We start from the raw sequence: 16,194 nt of genomic DNA on the forward strand, positions 1-16,194 counted from the left end.
CACAGTAGGGCCATGAACCTCAACTGGGGCCCCAAGGCGCTAGCAACAGAAATAACGATTGGTGTAAGAAAATGGGGGGCGGCTTCTCCTCCTTCCCCCAAGAAATTATGCTCTTACATATTAATGACTGTGATGGGTTTGCAATAAAACACCCAGTGCCCGCGGTTGGGTGAATCTGCCCCATGTTATTTGCATTGCAGCTGCACTCCGAGGCCCTGACCAGGCTGAGGTGGGGGCATTCTGCTGGAAACTGCACAGACCTAGAAATGAGCCCTGCCAGGCCTGTTTTCACGCTGTCCGTGGGCAGGAACCACACACACAAACACAGCTGCTGGCTGGGGCGGTGATGTCACCCCCCCCGCACCGCCCACGCCGGCTCTCGCGCTAGCGCTGCCCGGGTTTCTGGGAAGAGTCGCTGTTTCGCTGAAGCCTGGAGGCGTGGCGCGCAGCGCGAGGCTGGGGCGTGGCGACGGTGGCTCGAGGCAGCGGCGGGGACCCGGGGTGGTTTCCGTTATCCCGCGAGCTGGCGGCAGCACGAGCCTGGTCGCTAGAGCCCCCGCGGGAGGATGGCGCCGCCGGAGCTGCTGCTGCTCCTCCCGCTCCTGCTGGGGCCGGTTCCCCTCGGCGCAGGTGAGCGCGGCGGCTTCGCCGGGGCCAGGTTGTGGCGCCCCCCGGGCCGATCTGTGCCCGCCTGGGGGGGGGGGGTAGCCGCGTGTCCAGCCTGTGGCCTCAGAGCCCCCCCGCGTCCAGCCCTGGGCGCCGGCGGCTCGGCCTGGCCGGGCTGTGTCTGCCGCGCCTCGGCCCCGGGCCGCCAGCAGCCCTGATGGAAGCGGAGAGACAAGGCGGCCCTGAACCCCCCACCGGCCTCGCTTGCGCCGCTGTCAGCCGGCGGCTGGGCCCCGCCAGGGCTCGCCCGCGCCGGGAGAGATGGTCCAAATGGACTGTTAGCCTGGGTTAGTTAATCTGCCGTGTGGTGCCTTTTATTTAACGTGACAGTGGCCTTAAAGTGGGTCAGTTCCGTTTACTTGGAAGAGAATTAAACTAAACTGAATCAGGCCGTGTCGACACTACAAAATTGACCACCTCGCTTATGTTGGCATACAGCCCCCGCAGTTATTAAATCGTGTGTGTATGTGTACAGACTTGGCTTTGTGTCGGAGGTGAGGGCCTTCACCAGAAGCCCTTGTATGGATTGTATTGTCAGTGTGGGGGTACTGCGGGATAGCTCCTGAAAGCCAGTAACCGTAGACGTAAACAACGCTGTGTCTACACTGATGTTGCCTTGACCCTAATTACATCCCGATGTGACTTGTTGGGGGGGAGAGGGGGTGTCACACAACCCCAGATTTTTGCCAGGATAGGAGTTGGGCTGCGTAGAAAAGGCACTGGCACCTAGCACTTCTGCTGAGCCCTGCTAGGAGGTGCCTGGGGCAGGGAGGAGAGTGGGCGGGCAGCACAGCTCTGCCAGAGAGAGTGCAGGGAAGCCCACTGAGTCCCGTCCCTTCCTCACTCGCAGCTGCAGTTACTGATGCTTGGCAGTAGTGGCTGGAGCCTCTGTCCACAGTGGGGAGGCAATGGGAGAAGTGAGGAAGGAGCTGTGATGGGAGTGGAGACAAGTTGGTGCCAGCTTGAAGTGGTTGTGGGAGGCACGGGAGGAGTGGGAAAGGGCCCATAGGTGAAGCGGTTATGTGCCCCCGCTGACCTTTAAATTGTGCCTAACCCATTATCAACAGTTAAGTGTCGCTTCCGATTACATTGATCGTGACTCTGCGCTACTCAGGGAGGTCGTGTTACTATATTGGTGTAGAGAGGCACGTAGGTTGGTAGGAGCCATCTTTAAGTCAAAACACTTTCACAGCTAGGTCAACACAAAGTAGCTTATGTCGACCTAGTCCTGTTGTGTAGGCCAGGCTCAGCGACACAAGGTGGGTGAGGTAATATGTTTTATTGGACCAATTAATTTTGGTGAGATAGACAAGCTTTCAAGCTTACACAGAGCTCTTCTTCTGGTCTGGGACAGGTACTCAGTGTTACACTTAATTACACGATGAAGTAGTCATGGGGGGAAGGGAGGAAGGAAAGATGCTGGAGTGGGAAGGTTAGCAGGTTACTGATTGTTGTAATAAGCCATAAATCCACTGTCCCTATTTAATCCATGATTTTTAATGTTTAGCAAAGTTGTAAATTTAAGCTCCCAGGTTCGTCTTTTGAAGGTGTTGTGCAGGTTTCCTTTGAGACTAGGACTGAGAGGTTAGGTATGGAGTGATCACTTTGTGAAAAGTGCACCCACAGGGTGATGTGGTATTTTTGTCTTATTTTCTGTGTGGGTTCATTTGAGAGTGTAGTGATTGTCTGGTTTCACTCACGTAGTTGTTGGTTGGGTATTTAGTGCACTGGATGAGGTACATCACATGTGATGGACATGTGTGGGACCCATGGATCTTGAAAGGAGCGTTGTCGAGGTTGTTGGTCATTGTACCCATAGAGAGATGTCTGCAGGTTTTGCATTTGTTGTTCTGGCAGGGATTGGTGCTGCTTTGAGTTGGTATGCCTTGGTCTGTTGGGAACTTGCTTCTGATGAGGTGTGTCTGTTGGTGGAGAGAGGATGTTTGAAGGCCAGAAGAGAAGATTCAGGAAAGATTGAAGTATGAGTTGTAATTGTTTGATACCCCTTATGGGTTCCATTGTAGGGTAGTAGGTGACAACTTAGTTCCTTTTCCCCTTAGGACTGAAGAGTTGTTAACAGGCCACTTCACCTTGAGTGGTCCCTTGAAATATGTGGGGACTACTTATGTTGAACAACCTGTTTCCTCTTATATTCTGCTGTGCCACTCTGAGGGCTTGTCCACACCACGCAGCTTTTAGCGACAGGGCTGTGTCGACACAGCCTTGTCGCTAAAAGTCGGCTTGTGTAAACCCTCTTTGTTGGCACTTTGTCGTCACCTTTGCCGACAAAATACTTCCACCCCCATGAGCGGCATTCAGTTTGTTGGCAGGAGAGTGGTCCTGCCGACAAAGCCACATTCACATTGCCACTTGCTGCGGCAAAACTTTTGTCTTTCGGAGGGGGGCTTTTTTAAGCACCTGTGAAAGACAAAAGTTTTGTTGACAACTTGGCAGTGTAGACAAAGTCTTAGTACCTTTCCCAGACCTGAAGAAGAGCTCCATGTAAGCTCAAAAACTTGTCTCTCTCACCAACAGAAGTTGATCCAGTAAAAGATATTACCTCACCCACCTTGTCTTTCTAATATATTGGCACCAACATGTCTACAATACCACTGCATAAACTGAATTAAGGCCACTTTAATTCTCAGTGAGGGCAACCACAGTGGGGTTTAATGCGGTTTAACTAATGCACTTCAAATTCACTCTTGAATTCAGATTGATTTTTCTTGAGTGTCCTTGTGTAGACAAGCCCTATGATTCTTTCTGTCCACTGTAAACCAGTAACACAAGCCCCATTGGAGACATCCTTGACCTTCCTCCCAGCCCCCTGTTCACCTTAGTCAGCTACATCAAGGTAAAGCTACAGATTGCTTGGTCTGCACTAACGTTTTACAACGTGTCAGCTATCATGTACTAGCTATCACCTTGTAAAAACAACTCAGTTTTTCCTGGAGTAGATGTGGTCTAAGTGGGCTTTTGAATTGTGTTCATGCAAGGGCTTGTGTGCATGGTGGGGTAATGCACACTATAGTGTGTGACTTCTGAACCACACTAACATATTGCACACTAGCATCTTGGTCTGTGTAGACCATGCTGGGGCTCATTAAAGGTTTCCTAGTGCACTTTAACATCGGGCTGGCTATATTATTTTATCACAAGGGAATATTTCAATATAGATTGAGCAGATGAAGGGATTGAAAAAGAATCCATGCAACCATGGATGGTTATGTAATGCAGGGTGATAATCATCATGTGAATTATCAATCTGTTTGAATTAGGACTGAGACTGACCGATTTTTTTTTTTTTTTTTTTTCTAATGATTTGGCACTCCTGTCTGTATACTTTATTGGCTCTGGTGTGGAGAGCCTTATTATTGTAAAATAACTCTCAGCTAGTGTTTATATAGGGACATTGAGCACTTCCATATTCTTCTGTTTGTTCACAATATTAATGTAAAAAGTTATATTAATAAAGGCAAATACAACTCAGAGTTTGAAATGAAAAACAAAAAAATGCTTTGATCACACAATACTATTATTTTTTCTTAAATTTATTTCAATGTACAACTAGTGTTGGCATTTGTGAGTGTATCTCTGTGCTGCAGTGGAGAAAAGAAATGGGAATTCTCAGGTCTTTACTGAAAGAGTTGGAGTTTATGTGAAAGGATGTGTGTTTCATTGGGTGTTAGGAGAGGAAAGGGGCATATGAAAAGGGTTGGGTGGACAAGGGTGGTCTGCCTATCTGGGAAGCTGGCCACCAGTGACATCCCTTAGAGATTGCTGCTATACTTGTGTGACACGCTCAATCTTGTGTGTGTCTTCTTTTACAAAGATGAAACTCTTTAGTCGTCATCATGAATAGATGAAATAACCTTTAAAACTGGGAATGAGACTGAAAACAAACACAAGGTAACTTTAGATGTGAAAATAGTTTCTTGTGGTTGTCTGAAGTTTCTTTTCCATGATGTGTTAATGTCTGACTGTAATGTTTTCCAGTGAAAGAAACTATTTGTGTGTGTGAGAACAAAAGGGGACCCTCAAATGTTTGTTATGAAAGTGTTTTGAGGATTTCTCTGAAGTGAACTTAAAGGAGCATGGTTTGGGGACTTTTTATGTGTACATATTTACAAATGGAGTGAGATAAGTGACAGTTCCTTTGAAATCAAAAGGATATGTTCAACTTTAAAATCACACTTCTGTGTGGAGTTTTTTACCACCTACAGTTATAGTAATCTTGGGGAGTAACTTGTAAGTAAAAAGTCAATGAAACGTTTTTTCTATTTAGTTTTGCATTTGACAGCACTGTGTATAGCTACTTTTACAGATTCTCTTGGATAGCCAGCTAGCTCCCAGTCCTGCAAACATTCACATTTATTCTTAACTTCACACCATGAGAATCTAGTTCTTAGTTGTGAATTCAATGGAACTACTCACATGCATGAGGTTAAGTATGTGTATAAGTGTTTAAATGATTTGGGGTTTTGGTCATTTTCACCTTAGCTGGAAAAAAAAACATTGTAAACCTTAAGGGGAGAATGATTTTGAAAAATAAATCAGAACAAGCTCTTTAAAGAATGCTCTATCAGAAACTACTTTTTTTTTTTTTTAAATAATCATTTAGAAACGTTAAAGTTGTCAGTGTCCCTTTAAAGATCACATGAGCTGCTTTAATCTGCTTGTGTTAAGATAGACAATGCTTTTATTTAAAAAAAAAAAGTAAAACCTTTACAATGTTAGAATGTGAATGCTTTTGTTGAAGAAAACAACATGCTAAATGTTATGATGTTCTTTCCACCCAAATCATAAATAGCCCTCCCTTTTTACACCTCTGCTGTCTGGCCCTGGAAATATCCAGTCACTCATTGGCTACAGTTTTTCCTCTTCCATTGTTACTAGTCTTTGCCATAACACGATGTCTAGTTAAATTAAGAGCATGTGTTTGTGGCTGAAGCTGCTCTGCTAGACAGATGTTTGATTAGTAAGAAAGTTATTTCCTCCTTTCCTTCCTTCCTGATCATCATACAACATAAGCTTTTTAGCATAGTGTATATGGTTAACTGAAAAGAGTGGCAAGTTTGAATGTGTTGCTGAATTTCTTAGATATAGTCCAGGGGTTCTCAAACTGGGGGTCACAAGGTTATTATGTGGGCGGTTATGAGCTGTCAGTCTCCACCCCAAACCCTGCTTTGCCTCCAGCATTTATAATGGTGTTAAATATATAAAAAAGGGTTTTTAATCTATGGGGTGGGGAGTCGCACTCAGAGGCTTGCTGTGTGAAAGGAGTCACCAGTACAAAACTTTGAGAACCACTGATATACCATATATACTCATTCATAAGCCGAATTTTTTTAGTAAAAAAGGGAAGCACCAGAGAAGGGGGTCGGCTTATGAACGGGTATAGAGAGGGAGAGGTGGGACACAGCCCCTCCCCCCAACAGAGGGAGCAAGGAGAGGCAGCACAGCCAGCAGAGACAGAAGGGAAGAGGCGGGGCCAGAGTCTCCGCTTCTAGCCGCGCTGCTCTCCCCCGCGCCTCTGGAGCAGCTGCAGCTCCGGGGCTGGCAGGCTGAAGCTGTGCCACTCGGCCCCACCCCCCAGAGCAGGCTGTGGCTGCGCCACTCAGCCCAGCCCACTGGAACATGCTGCAGCCGCACCGCCCAGTCTGGCCCGCCAGAGCAGGCTACGGCTGCGCTGTCCAGCATGCCGGAGCAGCTCCAGCCAGGCCAGAGACATCCTCCCCAGATAAGGTGGAAGGGATGGGATGGGGAGAGTGTGGAGGTCCCAGGCTAGGGTTGGGGGTCATGTGGGGGTTGGTCACAGGGGTTACTCCCCTAACCCCCAGCTTCTCCCCATCCCTTCACCCCCCCCCAAAATTCCCCATCAGTTGCTGTCCTGGCCCATCAGGGTAAGCCGCTGGTGCGCTGGGACACTTTGTTTACTTAGGTTTACCTCCATGCCTGCGGACACTCAAGGTAAACAAACCATCTTGGCCCACCAGCGGCTTATCCTGATGGCCTGGGAGCCAAAGTTTGCTGACCCCTGAATTATAGGGTCGGCTTATGAATGGGTCTTAAAAATTTTCCATTTTTACTTATCCATCTTATAAACGGCTTATAAACGAACTAGCTTATGATTGAGTATATACAGTAGTCCATGAAGGTTCACTGAACTTCTTTCTCTCCAACTCCTGTGATCTCATGAATTACGGTCCTAGGATCTAACACTTTTCTGCTGATAGTACTTGAAATCTTCAGCACCCTCCCTTATATTAAAAAAAAAAAAAAAAAAAAAAAAGAATTTGGCAGATTTTTCTTATGGGATACTTGGTTGAACTTATGACTTACATTGGACAAGCATGTTTGCTAAAATTTAAAAAATTGTTATAACAAAGTAAAAGGGATACAATCTCAATATTTGTGTATTAAACTAAGCTTTATTACTGATATCACATTAGAAACTTAAAGTGCAGTTCTATTCTGAAAAATAACTGAGAATTTTTTTGAGATTCCTGTTTTACTGCTTCAGTGAATTCCAGCTCAAACTTGCTCAGTTTACATGTCTCCCCATACCCATTTCCCCCGCCCTTCCTGTCAACCCCTGCAGCCTCAGCTTGGGAGCCAAGCCAAAAGTCAAGGCTCTGTTCTTTTTGGCTCACGGGTCATTACCAGTAATAAATATTCAGTCCAACTGCTGCCCTCTATTACACCTGTGTGACCCCTTTGTCTTCAATTAATGCCCATAGTTAAACCTCTGCTACCCTATCATTGAGGGTTGCGTAATTCAAAGACAATGATGTTGTAAAAGTGGCCTTGCAAATGGAATTTATTTAACCAATGTAATGTTACATGAGTAAGAGAATAATCTTCCATTCTCACAGTTATTTTTTACTACTGTCTGCCCTGAAAAAGTATCTGATCTTTTTCACAAAATTGTGCTCATATGATTTTGCATACATACAGAGTACAGATCTGCTGAGGAAGAAGGAGCCATTTTTAGACACTCTTCAGAGTAGAAACATAAGTTTTGATTTGAAAACAGATTAGATTTTTATCTCCTCAATGATGCAGCTTCTTTTTTCTGACATCTGAAAATGGAGGCAGCTTGCTGGAAATCCTCTATTTCCTGTGTACTGCAAGGGTGATATGTTCTTGTGTCATGCATGCTCTGCACTATAGAATTAGGTAACAGTCTTTCCTTCCATTTCTTAAAGGAATATTTTATTAAAAAGCGGGACAGTTGCTGTCTGAAGAGTTACCATGTGTTATGTATTAAAAAAAAAAATAGTCTGCAAGTTTCATTTCCTTTATCTCCACTCTTACACACACACAATAACTGTGTCTTCCCTTTCCTGCCACCATTTTCCTGTCTTCAAAATAACAACAAAAAATCTGTTCAAGACTGATTCCCATTTCCCCACCATCTCCATCCCCCTGAAATAAAAAGATGCAGAGTATTGGTCCATCTTCAGTCTCTTCTCTGCTCATTCTTGTTTGTGTCTTGATGCATTTTTACCATTTACCCTCCAAACTTTTTATGGAGGACACTAACCAGCACTACTCTTGCTCAAGAGGAAACGTTGGGTTGCTGCAAAGGAATCCCAGGGTCATACTGTGTGGAGAAGTCTTTGTGGTGATTGTATCTCAAAATATATTGTAGCAGGGAGAAAGGTCATAGATCTTCTGGGTCCATTTTACAGCTGTGAAATGGTAGAGAGCAGCAGACACCTCTATAGTAGAGCTTCTGTCCAGAGATCCAAGTGTTGAAAGCTGGCACTGCACTTGCTTTTTAAATGCTTTGGCTGACATGCATTCAGAACCAGTGAATTCTTCCATGCACTAAGTCTTGAAACTCTGTATAAAAAGAGAAAAAAATTGAATCCCAATTATAGAGGAGAAATCTCTATTAATAGGCTAAGAAGCCATGAATTATCTTGCTATTTCAATAGACTTGAGTGCTTTTTAACTGTACTAAACTTAGTATTCTATTTTAATTTTAACATGTAAAGATTACTGTTGTGGAACTGATGTCACACGTCCTTAAACTTTGTGTACAATAACATTTTCTCCAACCTCTTCCTATCTCTCCCGCCTCTCCCTGCCCCAATATTTTTGTAGGCCAAATGAATCTGACGAGCCCTCAGAATGTTCAAGTTGATGTTGTAAACACAAATTTCACTCTAAGATGGCGCTGGGGTGGTGAGAATGACTTCAATGTGACATTTTCAGCTCAGTACCAACGGTAAGCTTACTATTTTACTGTGAGCCAAAATTATTTGACATCCATTTCCACAGAAGGTAAGAAGGGGAAAAAACAAAACAAAAAACCCCACCACTGTGGTTGGTTGTTTATTGATATAAAAATTGTTAAAAATAAGCACAAGAGCACACTGGGGTGACGCAAGAAAAGTGATGCTTTTATAGTGGTTTGTGTGCTGCTTTTCATCACTGTGTATAGTTTGAACATGTAGCCACATTTTTAACACCCCAAATCTGGAACTGTTTAGTTACAAGAGTTTCAAAACATTGATGTTAATGCTTGAAGTGGTACTAATCTTCTATAATTCAGAGCTTTGGGAGTCCTGGCTTTCTAGTAGTGCATCCTTACACCCAGGCTGTCCCAAAGTGTGAACTGTTAAATCTGGGAATCTACAAACATTTTAGGGGCATATCAAGGGTTGTCCCTTAGACATAGTGGTCTTTAGACAGGTTAAAAGTTGCAGTTCAGTCTACTGGTTAAAACCTAGTTCCAGCTAGGTTAGGGGATAATTCTGATGTGGTTGTATTTGTAGTGCACAGAAGCTCTCCTACCGACATAGCACTGTGTACGCTACCACTTACGTTTTTCACATCCCTGAGCAACATAAGCTTTGCCAACATATGTGGTAATGTAGATGCCAAAATACATGTGTGCCATAACTTTATTTATTTAGATTTCTATCAGTGTGGATTTTGTCCTAAAGAATCACTAAAAAAATATAGAAGAGCAAAATTTTCATTTACATCAGTGGATGCTGGATCAGGCCCAGAATGAATTCTTAAATCAACGTGAATGCCAAAATATGTGTTTGCCCAATCGTCCAAATGGATTAGAGGCATATCTGAATCTTACAAAATTGGAATTTTAGTTTCTTTCAGATGATTGGATCGGATATGTGCAGGGGGAACATCTTTATGGGAATTATCAAAACTAGGAGGAGCTGCACTGGCGGTCTTGCTTGTACCAATCTAGATTAATTTTTCTCACTGCTGTGCATTTAAATTATCAGTCTTTGTATAAAAACAACAAGGAGTCCTCTGGCACCTTAAAGACTAATAGATTTATTTGAGCATAAGTGTTTTTTTTACCCACGAAAGCTTATGCCCAAATAAATCTGTTAGTCTTTAAGGTGTCAACAGATTCGTTGTTGTTTTTGCAGATATAGACTAACACGTCTACCCCTCTGATACTTGAGTCTTTGTATAGAAATGCTTTAGCTTTCTTTGTAAGAAAACATCACTGAGAAACTTTTAAAATGCAGCGTGAAGGGAAAACACAATCCTGTGCTGAATGTAAGAGCCTAGAGACATAACACAAATTTATCCAAAGTAAGGCAATCCCTGAGTATATCAAATTGAACAGCATAGACAGACTAATCTTAAAAATTTAATGTCAAGTGCACACACGGTTTATTTAAATACGTATATCCTGTACTTGTGAAGCTGTGTTGCATGCGTTTCAGTCATGCCGCCAGTATGGACAAAAACACCCCAGCGCACCATACTCTCTCACTGTTCATCAACATGTGAAGGGTCAGGTCATGCACTGCTAACTGGTGCTACAGGACTGCCCCAGAGATTTATGGATACGCAGGATTGAGTTAGTTGTGTAGCAAAATTCCCACACTGCCTAGTTGATGTCATCAATCGTGGTGATTCTGACTCTGGCTGGTGCAGTAGTCCTCAGTAGATTATGCATGTTTGTTGCAACACTTTTTGGGGTAGCTAGAACCATAAACCACTGTTACCTGCAAGGCAAGATTAAGACTAGCAGAGTCTCAAGGAGTATGCTGGTGAAGCGGATACACTGATGTGGCAGGGAGCTGATACACAGTTTAAGCTCCAGCAAAACTCTCCTTTGCTGAGGCAGAGAGGTAAAATTCAAAGTCCCTGTTCCTGAACCCCCTGGAAAAGCATTCCCCTGCAGCATCCGGACCCTGTTACTTGGTGCCCACAGAAATACCAAGTGTGCTGTCTCAAAAAAGACAGACTACGCACCAGTCTCTTGGCTCAACTGAGATTGCACACTTCACTTTAATACAACAGCACTGATGTGATTATGGTAAAACTAAAATTAAATTTATTAATGAACAGAGATTTAAGTGATACTAAACAGAGATAATAGAAACAGAAAAGGATACAAGTAAAACAAATAAAACACACTTCCTAGTGTCTATAATTTAACAGACTACAATCCTGGTTTCAGGCAATTTCTTACCTACAGTCCATTTTCAGTATCCTCAACCCACATGATTGGGGGGATACACCTTTCACAGATTCCAAGTGTGTTTGGCCCCTTTTTGTCTCTTAAGTGATGGATAACAAAGGAGTCCTCCTTCTTTCTTTTATAATCTAGAAAACCTTTGAAATTTATTTGAAAAATAAACCCAGGGAAAGTTCCCCTCTCCTGTTGTTCTTCATGGTGCTGGTGCCAAGCCCCTTCTTCATCCTCTTGTCAACTTGCTTACTTAATTGGCCTGATCACTTTGTTTACACTTTGTTTACTTTTATTGTCTTTTTCTTGTAATCAAGCCATACTGTTTTTCTCATCTGCCTGTTAGCTTGATCCATGGAGACCGGCAAATCCACATTCCTTTATCTAGGGCAAGCTCGTTTATCAACTGCCTCGACAACATTTTTAACATAAGAATGGCCATACTGGGTCAGACCAATGGTCCATCTAGCACAGGATCCGAACTTCTGATAGTAGCTGGTGCCAGATGCTTGGGAGGGAATGAACAGAACAGGGAAGATATCAAGTGATCCATCCCCTGTCCTCCATTTCCAGCTTTTGGCATTTGGAAATTTAGGGACACTGTGATTGGGTGTAAAGGCGGCACACGGATGAGGAAGGGGCCAGAGAGGTCCTGGCAGCAGGGCTAACCCCACTCCTCTTGCCTGACAATCATGCATGATAGGGAGGAGGCCTTTAAAAGGGAGGAAGCTGCAATCAGCAGTGGGGGAAAGAGCAGGATCACCCTAAGCAGCAGACTGAAGGAGTGACTCCCAAAGCTGTGGAGGGAACTTCTGGGCAGGAAATCTTCAAACCAACCCTGAGGAGAATGCAGTGGACTCCCAGGGCAAGACAAACAAGCTGAGCCCATCCCAGAAACCAAGCCAGAGTGATTTCCCCAAACCCATTGCAAAGGGGCTGGATTGTTGGCAGCACTATAGACTTGCCACTTCCCCCACCCGTTTGCTGGGATCGCAGGGAGGGAGTATCCCTGAATATGTGGGAATTCTTGACTCATTTTGATCGTCCAGTCAGAGAGACTTAAGGAGCTCCACAAAAGGAAGAAACCCTCTGGTAATAGTGGGGAAGTGCAGCCTGGTTTGTGACCACCCAGTGTAGTTCACTGGGTGTGGTCAGGTTCCCCCACTGCCTAAGCAAGGAACCATCAAGGACTGTGTTACAGACACTTGGAGCATGGGGTTGTGTCCCTGACCACCTTGGCTAATAACCACTGATGGACCTATCCTCCATAATAGCATATTAAGAACATATTTCCAGCATATATATATATATATATATAAAAATCTCCTTATATACAACTCATACATATATCACACAATGATATTCATGACCAGTGTGTCACCAGTTTTCATACGATACATTACAAGACATTGTTGGGCTAATTATTCCGACTCTGTGTTGGTTGTAGTAAGTTTATCAGACCTGTTGGGATTTATTGTTACATAACCATGTGCCCTTTGCCAGTTGCCATAAAGGAGCTCTTAGGGTCATAGTTGGATGATGTGATGACATGTGTAGGGATCCCAACGGCCATGAAGTCTGCTCTTCCCTATGAAATCTGCCAGGGAGGGGCAGGGCTGGGGGCACCCCAGCCTGGGCTTCTATCATGCACCAGACTCTGGCTGCTAGTCCTGGTGGGGCTGGGGACTTGCTTGTTTTTCTCTTTTAGGGGCTGCTCCTGGGGCTGGTGAGACCCCACCTCTGGGAACCTCCCCTAGCTGCCGGAAGCTCTACAACTCCACCGTGTCCTTCCCCCATCGCTCCCCAGCTGTGGATGGAGGAGTCATTGTACATGGAGTAGCAGCAGAGCTTCTTGCAGATTGCGGGAGGGTGGGGGTGGCTCCTGGAGGTGGATCTGACCCAGCCTTGGGAGCAGTCCCTGCATAAGGGAAAGAAGTCCTGTCCCTCTTCAGCCCGTCCGAGACTACTGGAGCCTAATGCACAGTAGGAGCCACCGGCTGGGGTGCCCCCAGCCAACAGCATCGGAATTGGGGAGGCTAGGGGGCCATGCCCCTCCACTTTTTAATGTGGATGTAGCTTGGGGGGCATAGGGTGGCATTGGCCCCACAAACTGCAATACTTTTACATTTATCAGCTCCCCCATTGCCTGCAATTTGCAGTTGCTGTCCCCTGCCCCCAAACTATGCCCATGTTAAAAAGTGGGGCAACATGGCTCCCAGTCCCACAGTTCTGGCACTGGAGGTCCCCAGCCCTGCCTCTTCCCATCTCCAGGCCCAGCACTCATAATTTAAAGGGGCATTGGGCTGGCTGGGGGATGGGGGCCATGGTGCCCCCCAACCACAAGTCTCTGGGCAGTCACCCACCCATAATGCTAGCCCTGCCATCTCCCCCAAAGTGATTGCCCCCACCATACCATGCAACCTTCACGTCAGCACTGTCCCTTACTCTCCAGCTGCCCAGCTCTGAAGGTAGCACCTCCGTCAGCAGCAGCTCAGAAGTAAGGGTGGTAATGGTGTGACCCCCCCCAGAGTAGCCTTGTGGGGGCGCGCGTGCACACACACACATAACCCTCTTGTCGGTTGGGATCCCCATGCTTATAACACCCTGAAATTTCAAATGTAAGTATCTGAAACCATGAAATTGACTACTTTTAAAATCGGAGGACTGTGAAATTGACCAAAATGGACTGTGAATTTGGTAGGGCCCTAATTATGTATCAGTGTGTATATCAGTAGGTCTGTACTTGTGATAATTGAATGTTCTCAACATACTGAAAAAGTGCAAAAGAGCAAATGCTAGAAACTTGAGAATTTCACTATGAAAACACCAAATTATGGTTCCCATTGCAGCCAGGACACTGACTCTTGGTACTACTTTGTGTTCGGGAAATATCATAGAATTAAGTGTCTGAAAATTCAATCCTAAACTGCTGTACCCCTAAGAAGCAACCATGGCATTGTTCCCGCAAATCATATAATTTCTGTGTAGATGTTCCCCAGTATTGGCATGCATATCATTTGTAAGAACACATTCAATAGTAACACTGCATATTGTAAAAGATGCATGAAACAAATTATGTGGCTGCATTGAGATCCATACCTTTTTGAATTGCTGATTGTGTTTCAAATCATCTGTTTGGCTCAGAATTGAAAAACACAAGATTTGTGAATATTCCCCAGTAAAGAACTCTGATTAGCTGGTCAAAGTCTTTATAAATACAGAAAGAGGAACAATGGCTGGGTGCTCTTAATTTACAAACTTTAGTCATCAGATTAAACTGTTTTTATATCTTTTATGTTCAGTTAGCTCTTTTTTTTTTTTTTTTTTTTTAGTTTGTGCTTCTTGCTTCTTTCTAATGTGGCTATTATTTCTCATTACCCCTTTCCCAACAAATAAATGCACAAACTTGTCTGGCTTAGTAGCAACTCCATAATTAAGCTGTCAGAGAGAGAATTATATTATGTATTTGAACATGAAGATTAGGTGTGCTTCTCTTTATCTTTTGGGTGGGAGAAAGTTGGCTTCAAAAATACAGGGTTTATATCAGAAACATGTAACACTGTCCTGCTGAAGACAAAATATAGTCGTTATGCAACGGGATCAACATCTTTAATGGTTATTTCTCAGTTTTCCAATTTTTTCCACTTTTAATCAGGAGAGTCATCTCTCCCCTATTGTTTGCGCCACTTCCTGATGTCTGAATTGTCTTTTGGAGACAGGTGGTTTTTGGTGAGAAGCCCAGTTCTGATAGGATAGAATAGTTAACTCTCCTGTGTTTTTATTTTATTCTGTTTTCTGATTTCCTATTCTGTCTCCTTTCCTTCATTTCTCTCCTTCCCTCCTCCAGTCTACTCTCCCCTCAGCTATACTCTTTACTATTTACAACTGTTACTCCTTTTTCCCCCATCCCTTTCCTTTGCCACTTAGGTCTCCTCCAAGCACTTTTTGCAACCCCTATTCTATCAGGGCACTTGAGGGGTAATAAAATACACCCCAGTTTGGTAGTGCACTCAGGGGTTAATCCCAGAAACAATAATCCTGAAATTATCTTTATTTTTTTCTGTTGTGTTTAAATGTTGGACTAGAAAAGCAAATTGGCAGCATGGATTCCTTATTCAATAATTAACCCAGACTAGCATTCATAAAGTAACCTAAATTAAACAGGTATTCTAGAATTCTGAGACCAGTTGAATAGATTTTTGACCACCAGATGGTGCTGATCAAAATACAAAATGAATGTTTACATTTATCTTTTATCACCAATAGAAACCTACTTTTATTTTTTTTTACTTGCAGAACATTTGAGGATTTTGGGAAAGAAGAAACAACAGATTGGAAAGAGCTATCTGGCTGTCAGAATGTCACTGTCACAGAATGTGACTTCTCCTCGGCAATGACAGCTTATTTAGATTCTTATAATGTGCGTATAAGAGCTGAAAGAGGGGAAGAAAAATCTCTGTGGTCTACTATATCATTTATACCAGATTTAATAGGTATGAACTACATATGTACTTTGTTATTAAACAGGTTAATTATTTTTCAGTTTACGGTGTTACAGCACAATATAAAATACAGCATAGAGATTTGTATTTGTATTATTATTGGTTCTGCTGTTTTATAGAGCAACTGCCTTTTTATGCTTTTAGTAATAGTATTTATATAGTAACTTTCCTGAGATCTTGTCCAAACACAAGTTATGCTGTTTTAAATAACTTGACTAAAACAGTACAAACCCCTTCCATAAGGATGGCTAAATCCCATTTGTACCTTTTGAAAATCTCACCCATAATGTCTAATTTCCCAACCTTTATTACATTATAGCACTGTATGAAATATGCAATGAATAGACTTGTATTGCTTGGACCATGTTTTTCTTATCAAATATGTAATGAAATATTTATATTTAATCTAATTAGTAATCAAAATACCTGTGAAGTATGTAAGTTAAGATTATTTTGAGACCCTTAGCTCTGACTATTTTGACTTGCATGCTTAGTTATAAGCTTAACATTACTATAACATATCTAATGTAATACTCAGCTTTGAGTGATGGTCATGAA

At 43.5% G+C, this 16,194-nt stretch overlaps 1 protein-coding gene across 1 annotated transcript in view; it reads left to right on the forward strand.

Annotated features, from left to right (window-relative positions):
- Positions 1-401: 401 nt before the first annotated feature.
- IFNAR1 (interferon alpha and beta receptor subunit 1) overlaps positions 402-16,194 on the forward strand; it is a 36,035-nt gene continuing 20,242 nt past the window's right edge. The window contains exons 1-3 of the mRNA XM_054048348.1: positions 402-630; positions 8,779-8,902; positions 15,431-15,627. Of these exons, the coding sequence (XP_053904323.1) occupies positions 567-630; positions 8,779-8,902; positions 15,431-15,627 (385 nt within the window). The 5' untranslated portion in view covers positions 402-566. The remainder of the gene's footprint in view (positions 631-8,778; positions 8,903-15,430; positions 15,628-16,194) is intronic.

The sequence above is a fragment of the Malaclemys terrapin genome, chromosome 1 (genome assembly GCF_027887155.1).
Source record: "Malaclemys terrapin pileata isolate rMalTer1 chromosome 1, rMalTer1.hap1, whole genome shotgun sequence".
Taxonomy (NCBI): domain Eukaryota; kingdom Metazoa; phylum Chordata; order Testudines; family Emydidae; genus Malaclemys; species Malaclemys terrapin.